General features: G+C 38.0%; 1 protein-coding gene across 2 annotated transcripts in view; it reads left to right on the forward strand.

The window, feature by feature from the left end:
• SH3RF3 (SH3 domain containing ring finger 3) overlaps window positions 1-23,548 on the forward strand; it is a 267,145-nt gene that overhangs the window by 227,016 nt on the left and 16,581 nt on the right. For both annotated transcript variants that reach the window (XM_058184948.1, XM_058184949.1), the window contains 2 exons: window positions 465-799; window positions 18,127-18,464. In XM_058184948.1, coding sequence (XP_058040931.1) covers window positions 465-799; window positions 18,127-18,464 — 673 coding nt within the window. The remainder of the gene's footprint in view (window positions 1-464; window positions 800-18,126; window positions 18,465-23,548) is intronic.

A 23,548-nucleotide genomic window follows, 5' to 3' on the forward strand; every position in this document is an offset into this window, starting at 1 on the left:
TCTCCTATTATATCCCCATTTCCAGTGGTGGGATTCAGCCAGTTTGCACCTATTCAGGAGAACTGGTTGTTAACTTTCTAAGCAATTCAGAGAACTGGTTGTTGGAAGAAATCTTATTTTGTTTTTTCCACTTTACAGGGCTAATCCTGCAAGGAAGGCAGGAAGGAAACATTCTGGTGTTGTTTCTAGCCTAATCTTTATTTCCCTGCTTACAGAAACTGCTTCTCTGGTTAACCCTTATTACATTGTAACAGCTAAGATGAAGCACATCAACGGGAGTGACATTGAGTTGGCCATGCCCACACGGTCACATGACTACCAAGCCACGCCTACCCAGCTGGTCATTAGGGCAGGGAACTGCTTGTTAAATTATTTGAATCCCACCACTGCCCATTTCTATTATGACAGTGTTTCTGAAATTACATTTTCCCCTTCCTGTTTCCTTACACCCTTTTTCTTTTTAGTTGTTCACAATTCTGTGCAGGCCCAGGATCGGCCCACAGCCACAGTCTCACCACTGAGAAGCCAGAATTCTCCATCTCGCCTCCCAGCAACTGTGATCAGATCACACTCAGTGGTTTCTCCACAACATATCCACCACTCTCCTGTGCATGTCATCCCTGGAGCACAGTGTGCCAGACCTATTATTCCTCTCACTTCAGCAGCTGCAGCAATTACTCCTCCCAATGTTACTGCAGTCAATCTGAATGGAGAAGCTGGAAATGGGCCCATCAGTAGCTTGGTGACTTGTAGCCCAACCAACACAGCTTGCAAAACAGAAGAAAGGAAAAATGAAAAGGTAAATGATCATTTTGCAACATGGAAGAATAGATACATTTATGCTGTGCCTTAAAAGAATTAATTAATTGAATTAATTTGCTTACTAGATATGTAATAAATGTTCTCTTTCTGTCACAATCATCATTGCATTTTGATGTCAATTTTTTTAAGGCACTCTGGAGACTGCATCAAAGGTTTTCAAAGGATATATATCCTTGGGTTATTCACTCCTGATTAATTTACTGTTTATACATTTTTTAAAAAATTAGCTTTGGAGCTGCTGACTGGTTGAGTGAGTACCTACATATTAAGAAATTCACTATCTTCTCCATCTGTTGTACCTCTTTGATTGTTATGCTTTGTTTAAATGCTACAAATTTGATAGCACTGGTATACAAAATAAGTATCAAATAGTGTTTTGCCATATATCCAAGTTCAGCCAAAATGGATTAATTAGACTGAAGATGTTAAATGGCAGGTAGCCTTGGGGGCTTAGAGTCAGAGGCATATTAAAACATTGACACGTCAATGTTTGAGGCTTTTTAATAGTACAGTAAACATCTCTGGTTCTTTCAGCAAATTGCACTTGCACACTTTGGTAAAACAGGACAGGACAGAGTTAAATATGATAATGAATATGTGATTGATTTTCTAGAGATGTAGGCATATGGAGTTCACTTTCAGAACAATCTTTCAGGGTCAGTGCAGTAACATGTAAATGAAGGTTAGTACGAAACTGATCTGCTAAGCTCAGTAGACCCGTAACAAATACAGTACTGTATTTTGTTTCCATATAGAGTTTACACATGTTGTAACTAATCACTCTCCTTCATAGGTGATGATGAATGCTGTCTATTAAAAACTACTTGCAGAACTTCATGATTAATAACTGTTTAGAAGCACTGGAGAAAATCTGAGTGTGTAAAAACATTCCTCCTTATTAGTCATAAGTTTTGTTGCTAAAGATAAATGTTTCCCTGTCCAGTTGTGTCCAACTCCAGGATGTGATGCCCACCTCTGTTTCTTGGCCACATTTTCATGGTCATATGGCCACCGTAGCTCTATGCAGAAGGCATACAGAACACTGTTACTTTCCCACCAAAGTGGTAGCTATTAATCTACTCGCATTTGCATGCTTTCAAACTGCTAGGTGGACTGGAGCATTTTTGTTTAGTTTAGTTTTGGATGGCTCTTTTATTGAGCTTCTTCTATTTTGGGGTTCATTAAAAAAAATACAAATTACCAGTTTAAAACATAGGAGTCTTTTTTTCCCCAAGTGTAAGTTCCGGATAAATAAAAAGCCATATATTTTATAGATCTCTTATCTTTTAATAATCAATTTAAAGGATGGATTTTTTGTCCTTATTCAGTAAAAAATGCTAAACAATGAGACCAATTCAGTTAATGGGTGGACTTTCTTCTGTAGCTACATTGCACAGTTTTTAGTCCAGCATGGTTATACAATTTAATTTATAATGATTAAACTAATACAGATTTTTATTTTCCCTGTACTGTTTCAGAACTTATTCCAAAATTCAGGTCTCATTGATTGCCCTAGTCAACCTTTTTATACCTACCGCCCACTTTTGTATCTCTGTTAGTAGTAAAATTTTCTAACTGCCCACCGGTTCCACAGTAATGCGCCGTGTATCGTCAGCTGCGCATGCCTCTTGCACATCGTGGATTGGGTTTGGGGGGGCGCCGGCTACCAGCTATGCTTGTCTGTTACAGCTGGGTGGTGTGGGAGGAGATGCGCGAGCTATTCTGGGATGAGGCTCTTTTGTTTGCAGTCGCACTATAGTGTCATTTAGTTTCACTTACGTAACGTGAACTAAACTTATGCGCGGGTGATACAAATAGTATATTTTCAGAAATTTAAATTGTCACGGGGAATTTTATGAAAACCTAATGAAAATGTTTTAAAATAATGCTATGAATTTTTTTTTAAAAAGTCCATTAAATTAAAAAAAAGGAAAGTGCTTCAGTATTGGACAAAACTCCTACTGCCCACCATGAAAGCTGGAACGCCCACTAGTGGGCGGTAGGGCCCAGGTTGACTACCACTGCCCTAAATGGTATAAGTGGGCTACAGGTAGTCCTTGACCTACGACCACAATTCAATTTTGCCTCATTATATGACTTTTCTTAGCACATTTGTTAAGTGAACCACTGTTAACTTAATACCGCAGCTGTTATATGAATCTGGCTTCCCCATTGACTTTGCTTGGCAGAAGGTCACAAAAGGTGATCACATGACCCTGGGACACGGCAATCATCATAACCACATGCCAGTTGCCAAGCAACTGAATTTTGATCACATGACCACAGGGATGCTGCAATGGTTGTAAGTGTGAAAATTATCGTGTCACTATTTTCGGTGCCATTGTAACTTTGAACGGTCACTAAATGAATGGTTGTAAATCAAGGACATGCCATCTTTTTCAAATGTCTGCAGAGCCTGAGCCGTGCTTTGTTGTTCCATTCTCCATTAGCTGATCAAGCAAGAGTGTGACTTCTCTTTTTTTTTTTTTTTTTTTACAAAATTTTTATTTTTCCATAATAATTCCCACAATTTGACCAGTGTACAATACAATCACTTATCCAACAATCAGTCCTATACTCAAATTATACTCAATCAGGGCTGCTCGACTGCCACTCCTCCCATTAATCCTTTCTTCCCTTCTCATCCTTCTTAAACTTCCCCCACCACCTTCTCCTCGCTTTCCTACTTCCCCTCCTCTTTCCCACTTCTCACTACCATCCTTTCTAACCCTCTATCTTCTCCTTCTTCTCCTCCTCCTATCCTTTCTTCTCCCTCCCTTCTTTCCTCCCTACCCACCTGCCTACCTACTTTCTTCCTTCTTTACTCCTCTTTCCTTACCCTTTCCCTTCGGGAGTGTTTGCCGAGCAGTCCCGACATTACACCATTCCAACTTGTTTAATTCTACCATTATTCCTGTACAATGGCAACCAATCAATTTATAGTCTTCCCCTTCCCCGCCTCCTTCCCCCCCCCCCCCGCTTCTTCTCTTTTTTTGGATGCTTTGAATTCAGGCTTAAAGGTGCCAAAAGAAACTCTGTGTCTGCACATAATGGTTAGTATGTCTTAAGGCTGTGTTGGGGGTAACTCCTTTAGTAATTCCTGCTGGGTTATGATCTGTAGTCAGTCCACCAAATACCTAGATCTTTATTATACACTAAACACCTTTTTCTATATTTTCTAAATGCAGTATATATTGCATATAGGTTGAAGTTCATATTGGAGATCTCGGCTTTGAGTTCTAATCTATGAAAATAATTTTGAAACTTCTGGTTTGTTTATTTTTTTTTAATCCTGTTTTAATATACACTTTCGCATAGTTTATTAGTGACTGATTGGAAAGTTGCTGGCAACATGTGAGCAAGTCAAATAAATCCCTGTAGTAAATTTGCTTCAGTCCATTGTCAGCTTCAGATTTTTGGAATAAAAAATATTTGTTTCTGAAGCCTTCAAGTTCCAAGCCTCCTCTTTAGAAGTTAAAACGATTTCAAGTTGAGGCAATGGGATAATTGTGGCTGTGGATAATTTAGTATTACAATGTTAAGCCACAGAGGGCAAAACACCTGCGTTGATTTTATCAAATCTTTTTTATAAAAAGGATTTTATAATATATACATCTCTTTGGTTTATTACCAAAAACCAATCTGCAGCTGTTTATTATGTGTTAAAATCGCAGAATATAATTTCCTCTTTAACAGTAGTATTTCTGTTAACTAATTAATTACTGTTAATTTCTGTTATGATTTGATATCAATCTATTTTTCCTCTGACAGTTTCTTTGATAAATAATTTAGCTATTGTTTTCATGTGAGGTGTAACTACTGACTTGAACAAAATGATACTGTTCCAGGAGCTTAATTTGATGAAGCAAATCATACTGGAAATGTTTAAACATCTAATTATTCTTTCTGGGAGAAAAAAAACTCTGACTTCTGATAAGAATTCTGATTAAACTTTCCCAAAGCATATGGCACTGTGGCTGCTAAAGAGATGAATACATTGTTGGTTCTTGGAACAGCTTATGAATCCATCATCAGCGACAGAGCATCTTTATAATTTTCTGATGCCTAAAATATACCCAAATTAGTTGGAAGCCAGCTATTTGAAAATACCATTTGTTCCTCTAAGCCAGTAGTAAAATCTGTTCAAAATGTTTAATGTAGGATAGAATTACCATATGGACTCAAGGAATTATTGATTAGTGCATAATTTCATTCCTGTACACCATGCTTAAAATAGTGTAGTGATTCTTCTTTTTTACCAGTTAGTGAATACTGTCAGTTCTTCTCTGGCGTGTCCTACAAATTTACTTATGTATTTATCTTGCAAATTTATATCTTAACGCTGGACAGCTAGCTAAACATAAAAGCAAAAATCTCAGTTAAAAAAAACAATAAAAGATGTCAAGTAAAAATAATCAACTCTTCACCAAAATTGTCAAGGAAGGCAAACAGAAACACTCACCCATCTTCCTGGCCATAAAGCCTAAGACGGGAGTTGGACCTTCTGGAATTGTGGTGGGCGGGGAGGCTCCCCACAGGTCAGGTACCACCACATAGGAGCCCCATATTTAGCTACAACGGTGTTCAGCAACTGCAGTTTAATCCAGCCTTGCCTTAGAAATTATTCAGAGACACAGGTATATACCGGTTGCTCAGATCTACTAGAGGAAAAATAGGCTAGAAGTTTAATAAAATAATAATTAAATTAGCCATAGCTATTGAGCAGCTGCTACCCATCAGATGAAAGTATGCCAATTTTACACAATAATAGTATATTTATTTATTTATTTTACATTTTTATTTATAGCAACACTCCATCAAGTTGGATCACAGCGGGTAATGTCACCCCAACAATGACATAGGAAATGTTGTGGAAACAATTTTATTAAAATAATACGTAGTGCAGTAATAAAAATACAGAAGAGACATAAAGGCAAAAAAGTATAATACTACCACAAAAAGACAAATAGCAGAATGAAAATAACAGAACTATACGGGGCAAGCTAAAGTTTTTGTTTATTATTATTCATTTAAATACGATATAGAAGGGACAATCTAAATAGACTGGGTGAGGCAATTTCATAATAGTGGGCTGCCACTGACCAGGTCCTAGTAGTTTCAAGACAAGCTTCTTTTTTGGAATGATACACATAGTAGGGTTTTATCCAATGAACACAACTCTATAGTTCAGGGGTCTCCAATGTTGGCAACTTTAAGCCTGGTGGGGAATTCTGGGAGTTGAAGTCCTCCAGGCTTAAAGTTGCCAATGTTGGAGACCTCTGCTATAGTTTCCCAAAATAGCATAGATTGAGCCTTCCAGCTGAATGAAATCCCCCCCACCCCCACAACTCTAGTTTCTCCAGCTTGACTGGATTCACTTTCACTTTACTTGATCCACTCTAAGTAGCCAATGATAGAGTCCTATGCAACAAGGTTGACTCAGCCTTCCATCCTTTATAAGGTAGGTAAAATGAGGACCCAGATTGTTGGGGGGGCAATAAGTTGACTTTGTAAATATATACAAATAGAATGAGACTATTGCCCTATACATTGTAAGCCGCCCTGAGTCTTCGGAGAAGGGCGGGGTATAAATGTAAACAAAAAAAAAAAAAACAACTCCTGAGGACAGAAAGGAAAAACAGATCTGAATTCCATCTATGAAGAAAAATCACCCACTCCAGAAATTGGCACTGTTCCTTATTAGAATCTATCCTTGAAGTAGGAGCGGAACTGTAAGAAAGCCATGTGTCAAACAACTAATTAATTGATCAGTAAGTTCAGTCCTCCTGAATATTTCTATAGATGTGTGTGTGAACAAAGGAATCACGTAGTGCTCATCTAGCCCGTGAAAGGTTAGTCAGGCACTCATAATTCAGGTAGAAAGAACAGCACAGAAATTTGTGCAAAATTTGTTTCGATGGCCAAAGGCATAGACCATCTTGTGTTAGTGTATTATTAAGTCTTCCCTTCCAAACTACTCGTGGCAAGAAATTGAGTCTGTCTAATGAAAATGCTCTTCTGCATAGTTCAGAAAGAATATTATAAAAATAATTAGATGAAGGAAAAAAATCTGCCAGAGAGGCTTTTGTGGTGGTAATGTGGGACTTTGGTTTTATCTCCTTGCAAGCCCAGAGCTCTCTGTTTAAGCTCTAGTATGATCCTCTTACACTTAGTAGTCCTTAGTGGAATTACATCTACATGTACATTGAAGACTTAGTAGTCCTCAATGAAACTACACCAACATGGAGGGGGAAATGCAGTGGAGTACCCCAAGGTTCTGTCTTAGGCCCAGTACTCTTCAACATCTTCATAAATGATTTAATAAGGGGTTATAAGGGGAACTCATCAAATTTGCAGATGACACCAAGCTGGGAGGAATAGCCAACAGTTTAGAACAGGGGTGTCAAACTTGCATTGTCACAGTGTCGCCACGTGACGTATCACAACTTTTTCCCCCTTCGCTAAAGCAGGCATGAGTGTGGCCAACATGTGATGCATCTGGCCCACGGCCCGACACCCCTGCTTTAGAACATAGGCTCAAGACTAGAAGGACCTTTGTAGACTGAAACACGGCTCTATCCAAAAAAAAAGCAATTTGGTGGTGAGAAAGGTAAGGTTTAAACTTAGGTAAGAAAAACTAAACAGGTATGGAATAGGTGGTACAACAATAACTGTGAGAGGAATGTCTCTATAACCTAGTGGACAACCACTTAAGTATGAGCCAGTAGTGAGCTGCAGCTGCCACAAAAGTCAGTGCAGTCCTAGTCTGCATCAACAGAGGGATAGTATCAAGAGCGTATGAATGGTTAGTACCTCTTTATACAAACTGATAAGACTGCACTTGGAATACTGCATCTAGTTTTGGTAACCATGACCACAAAAGATGTTGAGACTCTAGAAGGCGTAGAAGGAAGAGAAACAAAGATGATTAGGGGTCTGGAGGCTAAAACATACAATGAATGGTTGCAGGACCTGAGTATGTCTACTCTAATGAAGAGAAGTATTGGGGATGTTTTGATAGCTGTCTTCCAATATTTGAGGGCTGTCACTGAGAAGAGGGGCTCGATCTATTCTCCAAAGGGGTCTATGACAGCTCACCATGGCCAACTCGGCATGGGACAATTTGCCGTGGCGAACTGCCACAAGACAACTCACTATGGGGCAAGAGTTATACTAAGTTCAAAGAAATAGTAGAATAGAATCATTGAAGAAAGAATGCCAAAGGAGGGGCAAAAAGATAGGTCAATGACAAAAATTATTTTTTTTAAACTATTTTAAATGATTAAATTGAATTGTTGACTTTTCCCTCAGTGAGTTGTCCTGTGCCAAGTTGACCATGGTGAGTTGGTTGTGACGACTTGATTGTGGCGATTGTCCTATTCCATCTCCAAAGCACCTGAGGGCAGGACAAGAAGTAATGGGTGGAAGCATATCAAAAGAGATCCAACCTAGATCCAACCTGTGGCTGCTCCATCACTGGAGGTTTTTAAGAAGACAGTCATTTGTCCAGAATGGTAGAGGGTCTCCTACTTGAGCAGGAAGTTGGACTAGAAGATCTCCAAGATCCCTCCAAACTCTGTTAATGTCTTGGACCTAACATCACAAAAAACTAAATTCCTTTTGTTCACAAATTTTGGACTATCATTCAGAAAGAATTGTTGGTGTTTAAAGCAAATTTGAGTATTTTGAATGTTTAACATTAAATTAGTTCAAGATGGAATTTCATTTCAGTTTAGTATATTGGTTATAGTTCCTGTATTTTTTTGGTCTTAGTACATTTAAGAATATGCATTTTAGATCCAGAAAATAGTAAAATAAGAAAAGGAAAATAGCATGCAGCTGCAGACATAGATTCCCCTCATTTCTAATTTATTCTTAACTACAGAAATGTAGCACTGCCAAATTTTGTTCTGCAATGATAAAAGCTTGATTTAACTGCTAAAGTTCAATTTCCTTTTAATATACAGATGGGATTCTGTTCAGTGCATGTGGCCCACAGCTTTCCCTGTGCCAAAAGGCTGATCTGGCTGGTTCAGTAATAGTCACATGATTCATTAGAAATTTGACATATCTGGAAAATTCTCATTTTTATTGTTTAAGTAGTTACTGTTTAGTCCCCATGGAACATTAGGTAAAGAACATTCGTAGGATTTTTCGTTTGCTAAACAGAGCCTGTTGATAATTTGCTAAGATTCCTGAAAGGTTGTGTTTAAACAAAAATGAAGAATTGGATTTTATATAAAGCGAAACTATTTTAATCCTATAATGTAAATTGTGCAGTGTATCATTCTCTAGCTCTTTTCCACACCCATCTTTTTCTCAGAAATAGGTTACAGAATCAAAGTTCAGCATAGAACCAGGCATACTTTACTCTGGGAACACCCATGGTGAGAACTCCCAGTGTGATCTGCTTGTTTTCTTCTCTTGAAGAATATGCTTGTCTTCGATTCACATTTTGCATACTGATTTGGCAGCAAAACAATATTTGCAAGAAGCATAATATTGGTGGGTTTTTTAAACATAAGTTTTAATATGTTTCATTTGGTGCATCAGACTGTACAAACTAAGACTATCATTCTACAATAAATAACTAAACAGTTTCTTGGATGCTTTCAAAATCGAAGAATCTTGAGAAATTACAGTGGGTCTAGGAGATTGTTCCCATCCTTCCGCTTTATCATTTTAGAAGCCCCACCGTTTTTACTCCAGGAAATCATACTGCTCTGTTGAATACATAAAAAGTGAGTTGGCACAGCTCTAAGCTTTATTTCTATTATACAGTATGCTCTTTCAGGAAACGCAACTAGTGATGTATCTTACTAAGTGTAAGTGATGATCAAGTGGCAAAGATGGCTACGGGGGCTTTATGTTAGGAATATAAAGGATAAAGACCTTGATAGAAAGAGGGAAGGCCTGTTATTAAGGCAGCAAATAGATCAACATAGATTAAGCCCATACAAAGTTACTTGCAAAAACATCTAACACAGGAACCCTCCTAATTCACATGAAAATAAAAGAAGGAGAAGCGAAGTAGATTCAAATCTGCAAGATTTTGTTACTATAGCCATTTTAGTAAAAAAAAAAAAAAAAGCTGTAAATCTATGCAGCAACAGTTTCTTGATGTGGTCTAAGTCTAATAATTTACACAAGTTCATCTTGTGCACCAACTGCACCCATTCTTGGTCCAGGAGGTTTTGTTCACAGTTAATCAAGCCTTAGTCAATTCTTATGTGGATTACTGTAATCTACAGTATATAAGACTACCCATAAAGAGCAGTTGGAATTCACAATTCACATCCAGAATGCAACAGTATAGACAGTTTTTGGTGCTTCTGGTGGTAGGCTGATATAAGACTGCTTCATGAGCTGCACTGCCTTCTGGTAAGCTTCCAGATATGATTCAAGATACAGTAGAAACTCTGGTCACGAACACTTCTGACCACGACCACATTGGGTCTTACCAAAAAATTCACCATTTTTTTTTCGCGGCCAATTTCCCCTTCCATGCTATCTTTTTTGTAAGCGCCAAATTTCAAAAATTAGTTTCAGGTCATGACAAAATAGGTTTGGCAACCAAAGTTTTGGAACGAATTATGGTCGTGACCAGAGGTTCTACTGTACCTTTCTCACCTATAAAGTCCTATGTGGCATAGGGTTAGTTTGTTGGACTGCCTTTCCTCATTGTTTCTGCTGTCCCTACCAGATATAGCAGAGAGGACATGCTCTGGGCACTTCTATTAAACAATTTCATCTTGCTGGACCAGGAATTGTGACTCCTCTATGATAGTGACCTGAAAACCTTATTCAGCTTTCGCAAGGTTCTGAAGACCTGGCTTTTTCTCCAGGCATTTGTACCAGGAGTTTGGCGAGCTCTACTGCTGCTGCTGTGGTTTTTCATAATTGGGTTTATTCTTTATCTCAGGCAACATGAGTTATCATTTGCATCTATTGTTTTAAATCAGTTAGTGGCCTACTCAGGGATCAGTGATTAGCTAGTTCAGGCTAAGTAATGTTTGGATGAAGGTGCTTCCTGGGAGCTGAATATACAGTAGGAGCTATACAAAACACGTTTGAGATTCTAGGATGGTGAAAACAATATGGAGAAACTATGGGGTTTAAAGTACCGTATATACTCGAGTATAAGCCGAGTTTTTCAGCACATTTTTTGTGCTGAAAAACGTCCCCTCGGCTTATACTCGGGTCTATACGGCTTATACTCGAGTTTTGTTTTTTTTTTAAGCCCCTCGGCTTATACTCGAGTATATACGGCTTATACTCGAGTTTTTTTTTTTTTTTAAGCCCCTCGGCTTATACTCGAGTATATACGGCTTATACTCGAGTTTTTTTCTTTTTCACATTTTACGGACTGAAGCCCTGCCGGTGCAGTGAGAGGCGGGCGGGCGCCGCCAGCCTTCTCAGCTGAGGGAGGGAGGGTTTCCCCAACCGGTAGGTGCCTCATTTCCCACCCTCGGCTTATACTCGAGTCCCCAGTTTACCCCAGTTTTTGGGGTAAAATTGGGGACCTCGGCTTATACTCGGATCGGCTTATATTCGAGTATATACGGTACTTTGGAAATGTCTTGCAAATGGAATAAATTATGGTGAGGCAGAGCTCAAAATCTGGATTAGATGTTTTCAGCTACTGTTTGTAATCCATAGTTTTATTTTTTTATGTTGAAGAGTTATTTACAAGTAAAGGTACAAAGAATGTATGAATAATAAAATTCGATATAAATTAACATATCAGAAATTCATCAAGAAGAATGAACAAACACAAGGAAGTATCAAGGAAGACTCCAATGCAAAATAAACATTAAAGCCCTTTCACTGTGCTTTGTTTAGGCCCACTGTCCTGTCAGTGATTCAAATAATTTGAAATGTTATCTTTAAAGCAAATTATTGATCTTATTCCCATTTGGATTGTACATTGGGCTGTAGATCCTTTACTTCATTTATTTTGTGGCCATGAAGTTTTCAGGTCATAAAAAGCCTATCTATAAGAGTTATCTCATGCTTAGCATTTTAGCTGCCATTTCTTTCCTAACATTACAGCAAAAGATCTATAGCAACAATCAATGGATGACTGTTTCTCAGGCTGGCAATTAACTCAGCCAAATGTATGAACTCCAACTGTCAATACATAGTATGCTTCAAATTATGTAATAAAACAGGTTTCTCTCCTGTTGTTAGCTTTAGCACTTCTTCAAACATGCTTAAAAATGACTTTTCTTAAACATTTGTAATCTTCAGAATATACTTTCATGCTAACGAACCAGATTCTACTTTGAATTTATTGCCGGGACATCTCAGAATATATTTTTTTTTTATCTCAACAAAGGACTTCTCCCACGTGTTCATTCCAGAATTTTCCCAATTCCATTCAGGCGATTCTGTATCATGGACTTTAATATTCAAAATACAAACCTTAACAAAATGTAGAAAAATATTTTAAAATTAAGTTTACGGTTAAATTTAAAACCATTGTGTAGTATTTCTGTATGAAGATGTTAGGATAGAAATTAACATATGAATGTTTGATAGTAGGGTACAAACATATGAGATATTACTTGATCCTTTCTATAAAAATCACTTGAATTACATTAAATTTTATGTGTGTGATAGGAGTATTAGTGGCCATAGCAGAGGTATGCCATAAATGAATATTTAAATCCAATCTGGCAGCGGTTAATTTCTAGCAGAATTCTTCTTTTTGATTAGCCACTTATAGTGAAGAAATTTCTGATTCCAATTTTTATAGACTGCAAGAAATAATCCCATTTGCTCACTTTTCTCCATAGAAAAGGAGGAGGGAAATTTAATAAATGCAAAGTCTACTTGAGAATCAGAATGAGAAAATACAAGAGTTGTTAGGCAGGCCGTGTAATTTATTTAGAATAATATTTCAAATGCACCAAACGTATTGATCATTCTTTTATTACCATTATTAACAGGGTAAGCATTATCATTCTGGAACCCTATGAAATTTGGCACACATGTGTTTCTTTTGTTCTTCTCTGTATGTGTGCAGAGAGGGAGCCATGCGTTATTATCTCAGCTGAAGGAAAAAGCTTATTCGGCTCAGGCAATCCTGACTCTTGTATGCTGGACTACAGTTTAGTTTATTATTACAGATCAAGGACCAGCACGGATCCAACAGTTTGTGCCAAATCCCAGCTTCAGTCAAGTCACAGTGTATTTTTATTTTAAAAATAGCTACATTCAGCAGCCTTCCTCCAGCAATGTTTGCCATTCCATTACAGCCCCTTTCTTTCCGTCTTGTCACATGGAAAAGAACCTTTTAAATAGCCAAATAGTGCTATGTTCTTTTCTCTATATGGAAGAATAGTTGGCATGCAGAAGTTTGAACAACTGTTCTTCTCTCCTAGGTTACCAGTGGAAACATACACTGGAGCAGGGGTCTCCAACCTTGGCCACTTTAAGACTTGTGGACTTCAACTCCCAGAATTCCTCAGCAAAGGTGGCTGAGGAATTCTGGGAGTTGAAGCCCACAAGTCTTAAAGTGGCCAAAGTTGGAGACCCCTGCACTGGAGTATAACATTCCGTTGTCATAACACTATACCTACTCTCACATTTACACATAATTAATATGATACCAATTCATACTTTTTCATATAGATATTAACCCTTCAAGAATAAATATGTCATTACCCTATATGTCTTTGTCAATTTTGTTTCAAAGGATTAGCCCAGGTTCACTCAATCTGCTGCATCATAGGTACACAGCATTCCTTTTTCTTGCTTTCAGGCCCTTTACCATTTACTACTCTTACATTCCAATTGCAATCCTCCATATGTTGTGTCATCACTAGGGGGACCCAAAGATACCTGTGCCTCATTGCAGTGTTCCCTGCTAACAGTGAGGTTGGTGCTGGCAGTTTTGATATACTTTGGCCATTATATCACAAGGGCAACCAAAGCCCAATTTTAATATTTCAAGGACGCTCACACTATTTTGCGCAAGTTGGAACTCTAATCTGGAGGGTACTTTGCAAGCCATCATTTTTTTCCAAATCCCACCAGTTAGAAGGAACACACACTGAGGACACTTCTGTCATTCAGCATGCTTCATTTACTGCTTTCACTTAAGATACTTCTGTTATTTCTGATACAGAAAATGATTTTGTCAGCTGTGCACAAAATTTCTCATCTGAACTACTGCATGTTCTATTTGCTGTACGCAGTTAAACCGTAGGCATTTTCACAAACACTTCTAAAATATGTATTGTGGGCATTTTAATGCTTTTGTTAAAGGGTAGATTTAGGGTAACAATTTTTTCTTTAGGAGGTAGCATTTTGATGCATAGTTTTTGCTAACATATTTGTTTGGGTTATATTTTCATTTATGGATTAAATTTTGAGTTGCCAAACACATTACAAAATTGTGAAGATGTAATTTTGGATATGCAACAAAGGCTAGCAAATCCAAATGGTATATTTAGTTACAAACTTCTGATAGATTTCTAATCAATCCTAAGAATCACCATTAATAGCATTGTACATGGCTGATTGCTTGTGTGTCAGTGGCTCCTGATTCTTCCTATCAGATGATGGCAACATCCAACTCATGTACATAAAGATTTGACTAATTGTTAAATGTGTAGCTATGTAGGAGTATTGCCAGAAAAATCAACCAGAAATTATTAGGCACCACGGAAATCAGGAGATTCAGGCAGTTCAAATGAGTATAAAGATTTATTGCAAGCTTGAGCTCTCTACAAGAAACTGAGCTATTAGCAGTGAAGGGAAAAGAGTAGGACTTAAGAAAGAAATTCTAGTTGGGCTGGACTTAGATCTCTTGTAGGTGCAAAGGGACTCATGACTGATAACATGTTTGACCCCTCCCTCAGGCTCAGCCTGGTCATCTCCTACAGAAATGCTCTTCTTTCTTTAACTAATTAAAGAACTGTAGATTAGGTTGGAAGAATAGAGCTAGTCAAGACAAGTTTTTATTCCTTTTTACACATAGTAATTAAGAAGAGAACAGAATAACAGAATTGAAAGGGAACTTGGAGGTCTTCTAGTCCAACTCCCTGCTCAAGCAGGAGACCCTATACCATTTCAGACAATTGGCTACCCAATTTTTTCTTAAAAGCCTCCAGTGATGGAGCATCCACAACTTCTAAAGACAAGCCCGTTCCACTGGTTTATTGTTCTCACTGTCATGAAATTTCTCCTTTGTTCTAGGTTGCTTCTTTCCTTAATTACTGCACATTTCCTGCTTTGTATCTTGAGTTTTTCCTTCCTTCTCATCTTCTTGTTTGACAGGTTATCTTGTGGTTTATGCTTGGGATTAGATCCTAAAGTTTGATCACCCTCCCACCTCAGTTTTTGTTTGAAGCCGTTCAGATAAACTGATCTAGTAGTCATTTTCCAAATTCATTCTTCCCAGTTCTTGTGAGGTGCAGCCAATCCTTTGCCAGAAGCCCTTCATGTATGTAATGCAGACTATGATCTACTTCTAATGAATTAATGTTCATTACTCAGATTTATAGGCTGACTGAATGTTCCACCTCTGCAACAAGTGTTTTTTAATATAAAGAAACCTCAATACTAATCATAGAAAATTCCTTATTCATCAAGAAAACATTTTTGCATAGTAAACAGTCACAGCGTCTAGGAGAGCTATCTTACTCCGGTTCCTGAAGACACCTTGATATAACAGGCAGTTGATGGCTTTCCTGAATTAGACATTTTATAGATGACTTCTCCAATCAGCCTAAATATATGTTTCCATTCCAAAAAATTATTAAGACATTACTTTTTCTGGATCTGGGTCTGGATCCCATTAAGCTGAATCTAATTAGGGCAAAACAAAATTCAGCTAGCATGTTTTAAGACTGTCCTAACCCCAAACTGGGTAAACCTGCCAAAGTTTTAAAAAGCAAGAACATACACTTTTAAAGTTTTGTATTGGTGAATAAATCTGTACTGCCAGGCAAGAAAAAGTGGACTCATGACTCACAACTGTTGAAAATCAAGATGAAATTTAGCAATAGCAAAGCAGGAGAAACATCAGTTCCATAAAATATATAGAAACAGATGGTAGTTTAATGTGATTGAGATGGGAGTTGGGCAGCTTGTAAATTTTAATAATAAGAAAACTAAAATGAAAAAGAAAGCCATGAGGTTCTTGGTGCTCTCTGAGCTTGGTGTATTATTCTGTTATCCAATTTGATATAAGGCTCAACAAGACAAATACACTGGAAAATAATATTAAACTTATCCTTGATTAATTGTGAATTACTGTACGTCTGCATATGCTTGTCTGTGATCATAATGAAGATTTGATTTGATTAGTCTGCAAGACTATAAATAAGTGAAACACATTGCCTTAATTAACATTAAATATTTTATATACCGTATCTTGCCAGATTAATTTACCAATAGATTAGAAGGAAGCTCCTGCCTTTCCTTACAAGTTTAAGGGGAATTTGCAAACAATAAATAAATAAATAGAAGAAATGACAAAATTGGAGGGAAAAGGAAGGGTTAGTAATTGTGTCATTCAAATAAGATTTTGAGACTTTGCACATTGTTTTATCTTGTAGTAATATTACAAAATAGGAAATTGTTTTTTCTCAAACTTCAGCTTTAAAACATCGAAATTCCACCACATGTGCATACATATTATACAAAGAAACATACCAACCCAGAAAAAGGTTTCTGTTGTGCATTCTTAGCAGTAAGCAAATTGTTTTTAGAAACTGTGGGCTCACTCTAATGCTCTTCCTTCAGCATACCTTACAGGGGAGGTATCACAAACTCCCCATAGCACATTGTTTCTGCCCCTATGGCACGCCAGAAGTGGAATGAATTACACCTGGTCTTTTATATTGCAGATTTTATATAACATTGTAGCAAAATCTTATATTTCCCTTTCTCGCAGCAGTCCCTGGACAATCAGGCAGCTTCTGTGTTGATTTTCTGCTCACTGATAAGATTTTTCTACAATCTATAGTGCACATTTTGTTACTTATCATCAAGGCTTTGGCAAGGGTTCTATAGTAGTATTTAAGATGGATTGTTGCATATGCTTATTTGTGTTCTCTCTCTCTCTCTCTCTGTTAAATTGAAAGTTGAAATGAAATAGAATAAAAAGCCATGTTTAAAGTGACAGATTAAGGAATCTACAGGTATCCTTGACTTTTGACTACAACTGAAGCCAAAATTTTGGTTTCAAAGCAAGGTGGCTGTTAATTTAATCATGCCTGACTTTACGGCCATTTTTGCTATAGTTATTAAATGAATCTGGCTTCCCCCGAAGATTTTACTAGTTGGAAACAGCTGGCAATGTTACATCAATTGCTAAATGAATGGTTATAAGTTAAGAACCATCCGTGATTACAACTGGGATAACTTCTATTTAGCTACTATCTTTCACCTTATCTCGTGAGACTGAACTAATGCAAGAACAAAATGGGAGAGTATAGTATCATATACCACTTTGTGCTTCCTAGAAAAACAGTGAAATGAACAAAAAATAAATATTTAGAGGAAACTTAAAAAACCACATGGGGCTTGCTTGTATGTTCAGTTACAACTCCCATCATTGCTAGTCAGAATGATCCACTATCATTGTCAGCTAAAGATGATAGTGTCAAGGCTGACTTAAAAGATCTGGTGAAAGGGAAAATTGTGCATTGCAAGAACAATATTGATTTCATGTTCTGATCTCACAAAGGCCCCAGTGCTGGGATCAGTCAAAAGGAGGGGAAGCAAGGAGAAATAAGCAGAGAAACAACATGCTTGTAGGAACAACCAATTTCTTGTTGCACCAAGGGCTTAGACATTCAGTGTTCTGTTTCCCCCATGGGTGGACTCAAACGTTATTGCCTTTTCAAATTTCAGCAGTTTAGAGTTGCCTATTCCCTCCCTGGGATGAATCATTTGTCCTTATTGCAATGAAATGTAATACCAACTCCAGTATTGAACATCACATTTACAGTCCATAAGGACATAACCATCTTTGCAAAGATATTGTGTAAATGCTGCTTGCTTTCTTGTTTATTTTTCTGCCTTAATAAAATTCTTCAGTGCAACAACCTGAATGAATATTTGGGTTTGTAGCATATGCATATGCCCACTGAGGTACTTGTGTGTGTGCATGCACACACACACATACACACACACACACACATACCACAGATACATACTCCCAGAGGTCCATACTTTTCCTGCTGCAAGACTATTTAGCTTTTGTGTTGGTGGATATGAAAAACAGGTGGTGGTGTTTACTTCAATTGCATAATCGGACCTTCAATGGTTTATGTGATCTTCATGCAGAAAGAAAAGAAAAGCGGACTCTTGAAACTTCTAGCAGGAGCATCCACGAAAAAGAAATCCCGCTCTCCTCCCTCCATGTCTCCAACACATGATCCTATGGCAATAGTGGAAGGGATGCTGCAGGGCGCAATGGGACCTGAACTGTCCTCTCTCTCCAGCCACGGGAGGGCAGGATCATGCCCTATCGAGAGTGAAATGCAAGGCGCAATGGAGATGGAGCCTCTGCACAGAAAGACCGGATCTTTGGATCTGAATTTTTCTATCCCTTCTCCCATAAGGCAACTGCCGCCTTCAATGGCAACCAGCCACCCAGAAGCTAAGCCGTTGAATCGAGAAAGGTAAGGTCTTAAATGCAAATACAATGCAATGAAAATTCCCTATTTACGGAGTTGCATCTCCAAATACTTTCGATTGAGGCCAGTTTTTTTAAATATCACAGCACAAGATTGTTTCAACAGCAACGGTATATTTGCAATTCGTTTAGGCCTTTTTTCCTATTATCAAAGCAAACCAATCAGAAATCTTCCAGAATGGAAAGCTGAGTCCTTCGGGAGAAGGGCGGTATAAAAGTTTAATTATAAATAAATAAATAAAATAAAAGCGAAGAGATTTATTCACCCCATTGATTGCAGTATTGAGGTGGGAAGAATGATCAAAATAATCATGTCCCACTTGTGATCCTAAGAATGGAAGTTAATCCCATATTTTGATTGCCAATCCAGTCCAAGTATAACCTCTAACTGAAATTATCTTAATTGTACTCAGGAAGCAGGATTTCCTCTAACTGATTTATTAATTAAATCAGTTCATATTCTGAGTTGATGTGGTGGAATGTAGCGCAGAGTCGCGGCTGATCTTTATCCCTTAACAGTTGGTATATTTTTAATCAATAAGTGAGGAATATTAATTTCATCTTTTTGTGAGGAGCTTAGTCTTGGAATTACTTGAGCAGCTATATTAATCTGGAAGTTCATTCCACATCCATTTGTTCTCATAAATATAGTCAAAGTGCCTTTTTAAAAATGTGTACCCAAGGCCTCATATCCCATCTGGTGCACGTCTGATGCATAGTGAAGAATCCCTGCCAATTTACAACATGACACCAGTCACTGCTAGGTACACCCAAATACTCTGCATTTAGAAGTTTCATATTTCATTCATAAGTATCCTATCTAATTACTGGACTAACTCCAAATTACTGCCTTCCTTTATCGTTCAAAATAGACCCACCCAGTCCAGATATAAAACAAAGACTGGAATCCAATTGAAAGAGTTAAAGGGGACAAAGGCAAAGTGTACTGAATCTTTCTCTGTCTGCTACTCTTAATCTCATTACACCTTTCTTCAAGCATTCTTCCCCCATCTGGTTTCAACTCCAGAAGTGAATCTCTGGAACGAAAGCTCCTGGTGAATGGCCATGCGGGGAGACGAAATTAAGGAGACCCTTCATTACTATGAGGGAATTACTCCCCTGATTGGCCCACAGCAGAAGTTGGGAAACATGTTTTCATCTTTGATTTTGTCCTTGAGATGTTTCCTTACCTCCTTGTATATTGAATAAAGCTAAAGAACTAGCTTCATTCAGGCTCCCCAGCTTAAACCCAGCAGAAACTTCCCAGCCTTTCAATACAGGAAGGCTACATAGAAATCTTTATTTCTTATTTGCATGAAGCCACTAAAACCAAACAAACTGTGTACCTTTGTTCCACCTTCCCCGTAGCTTCACATATTTTTTTCCACTTACCTTTCTTGGCCTGAGAGCTGGTCAACAGCTGATAGTTGACAAAACTGGCATCTTTGCTTTTAGAAACTTTGGTTTTCAATGTCACTCCTAGAGCTTTCGTTGGCATTAGAATTTTTAATTTAAATTTTCATTGTATTGGATATTGAAATGGGAAAGAAACAGCTAAGACTGATTTGGAAACACGTTATCCAGTCTCATACAAACTTGTGTGCCAAATCTAGTTCTACTATTCATTACAAATCACAATAGTAATATACTTTTTGAGATTTTCAAGCTTCAGCCTCTTTGTTTATTGTCACCTATATATGATACATTGATCAATCAAAAATAGATTAGTCACCCAGATGACCAGCATTTCAGTCTCCTAATACTCCTCAACCTGGGTTAAAATTCACCTCTAATAAATCCAGGCTATGAATTCAGACTTCATTTGAGGTCATGTAAACAGGATTATATGTATGTGTTTTTTAAAACTAGGGCTGACAAAAAGCTGCCCTTTCTAGCCAATTCGGTATTGTCCACAGAGTCTGGTCAAAAACTTCAAGATGATGTCTATAATGGTGCAGTCAAATTTCTGAGTATTGTTTATGTAAGAATGTTGTTTTTTAAAAAATATAAGCAATTACAGAAGAAGCCCTTAAAGGTTTTCATGACCAGAAGTTGCTGTTACCTTTCAAACTTCTGCAACGTATAATGCTGCCATACCATCTTTCTCGGCATGGCCACATAATGGAACAGAGAAAGAAAATGGACAGAAGTTGAGAGAAAGGCAAAGAAAAAAATCTGGGTGGCAATAGATTGCATCAGCACTGGCATCTCTCTGTTCAGAGGCAAAACACAACAAATAGCACTAGGATATGTCACGTCACCAGGAATGTTAACTAGTCTGTTTGGTCTGATTCATGAGAATCAATTGCTACTTCTTTAACATACATCTCTCTTTTTTTCATTCTACATGGAATAAAACATACATTTTGTATTGTAAAGCACAACTAAAAATGGGAGTTTGCAGGAAGATTGTCAACAGTACTAGGGATGGAGAAGGATGTTGGGAAAATCAGAATGGGTGTCTGAGAGGTTGCTAAGAAGATCTTTTTCCTAGCGAGAAGGTATTAGGAAGACAGGGGTGGAAGCAGGCCAGTGGGAAAAATGGGGAAGATGTGACTTGAGTTGGAAGCCACTGGAGGAGTCGGCAGAGAAAATCAGGACAGGTCAATGGGAAGATGTTAGAAAGTTTAGGGGGAGTTAATAGGAGGACACTGAGATCAGGGAAGGTAACAACCAAACCAGTGGTTGCCTAATTTAGTTAACAGCCATGTGTGTCATGCTTGCAAGCCTCTGGCAACTTTGTGCAATGAAGTGGGAGTCATTGCTCAGGCAGCACCTGTCATCTTCAAGACTTGCATAAACATATCAACAGAACCGAGACAAGCCCTCTGGAAGTTTTTCCCTGTGAGAGCTGTTATAGATTGCCATAGAAATACCCCTGCTCTAGGTTAAGGACTGACATTGCATTAGCCTGGTTTGGCAAATCAGCAGAGCATTCTCCTGAGATTTAATGGCTAGTTATTTGTGCTATGTTTTGAACAATAAAACAACCCAAAGGGATATAAATAGTTAATATTTTTAAAAGACAAATCTCATGTGTCTCTAAGTATTTATTTATTTTATTTATTTATTTATTTAATTTTGTCAAAACAATATACACGAGCATAACACAAAAAGATTATATAATATATAAACATATATATGAGGAGAAACAAGGAAGTATAAGCATATATATATATAGGGAAAGAAACAAAAGGACAGGAACAGAAGGCACGTTTGTGCTCTTATGCACGCCCCTTAGAGTCCTCTTAGGGATGGGGTGAGGTCAACAGTGGATAGCTTTTGGGATTATGAGAAGAGACCACAGAGTCAAGTAATGCATTCCAAGCACAGATAATTCTGTTACAGAAATCATATTTTCTGCAATCCAAACTGGAGCTGTTGACATTAAGTTTAAATCTATTGGTAGTTCTTATTTATTTTTTTATTTATTAAATTTTTATACCGCCCTTCTCCCGAAGGACTCAGGGCGGTGTACAGCCGGAATAAAATACAGAATATATACATTTAAAAGAAATTAAAATAAACTATTACTAAATGGCCGGTAATTTAAAAGATTTAAAAATTTAAAATATAACTAAAACCCCAATTTAAAATCCACTATTTATGCCAGTCCTGCTTGAATGAATAAATATGTTTTTAGCTCACGACGAAAGGTCCGAAGATCAGGCACTTGACGTAAGCCTGACCTTGTATTATTGTAGTTGAACCTGAAGTAGTCGTTGGAAGGAAGGACATTACAACGGATGATTCTATGAGCTAAAACCAGGTCCTGTCAAAGGCGACAGAGTCCCAAGTTTTCTAAACCCAGGATTTCAAGTCTGGTGGAATAAGGTATTTTGTTGGTTGCGGAGGAGTGGAGAACTCTTCTCGTAAAATACCTCTGGACACGCTTAACTGTATTGATGTCAGAAATATGGTATGGATTCCAGACAGGCGAGCTGTAATCAAGAATTGGCCTAGCAAATGTTTTATATGCTCTGATCAGCAGTGTGGAAAAGAAACTACGCAGGATTAGGTTAACAACTCTTAGAGCCTTTTTTGCTATGTAGTTGCAGTGGGCTTTGGCACTTAGATCATTAGATATGAGAACTCCAAGGTCTTTGACAGGGTGGGGGTCATCTCTAAGGTAGTGTCCATCAAGCATGTACTTAGTGATTGGGTTCTTTTTGTTGTTGTTAGTTGCGAAGTCGTGTCCGACCCATTGCGACCCCGTGGAAAACATTCCTCCAGGCCTTCCTGTCCTCTACCATCCTCTGGAGTCCATTTAAACTCATGCCTACTGCTTCAGTGACTCCATCCAGCCACCTCGTTCTCTGTCGTCCCTTTCTTCTTTTGCCCTCAATCTTTCCCAGCATTAGGCTCTTCTCCAGTGAGTCCTTCTTTCTCATTAGGTGGCCAAAGTATTTCAATTTCATCTTCAGGATCTGGCCTTCTAAAGAACAGTCAGGGTTGATCTCCTCTAGAACTGACTTGTTTGTTCGCCTTGCAGTCCAAGGGACTCGCAAGAGTCTTCTCCAGCACCAGAGTTCAAAGGCCTCAATTCTTTGGCGCTCAGCCTTTCTTATGGTCCAACCTTCACAGCCATACATTGCAACTGGGAAAACCATAGCTTTGACTATACGCACTTTGGTTGGCAGAGTGATGTCTCTGCTTTTTAGTACGCTGTCTAGATTTGCCATAGCTTTCCTCCCCAGGAGCAAGCGTCTTTTAATTTCTTGGCTGCAGTCCCCATCTGTGGTAATCTTGGAGCCCAGGAAAATAAAATCTGTCACTACTTCCATTTCTTCACCATCTATCTGCCAGGAATTGAAAGGGACGGATGCCATGATTTTAGTTTTCTTAATGTTGAGTTTCAAGTAAACTTTTGCACTCTCCTCCTTCACCTGCATCAAGAGACTCTTTAGTTCCTCTTCACTTTCTGCCATTAGAGTGGTATCATCTGCATATCTGAGGTTGTTGATATTTCTTCCGGCAATCTTAATTCCAATTTTTGATTCATCTAGCCCTGCCTTTCTCATGATGTGTTCTGCATATAAGTTAAATAGGCAGGTTGATAGTATACAGCCT

Source organism: Ahaetulla prasina, chromosome 5, assembly GCF_028640845.1.
Source record: "Ahaetulla prasina isolate Xishuangbanna chromosome 5, ASM2864084v1, whole genome shotgun sequence".
Lineage (NCBI taxonomy): Eukaryota > Metazoa > Chordata > Lepidosauria > Squamata > Colubridae > Ahaetulla > Ahaetulla prasina.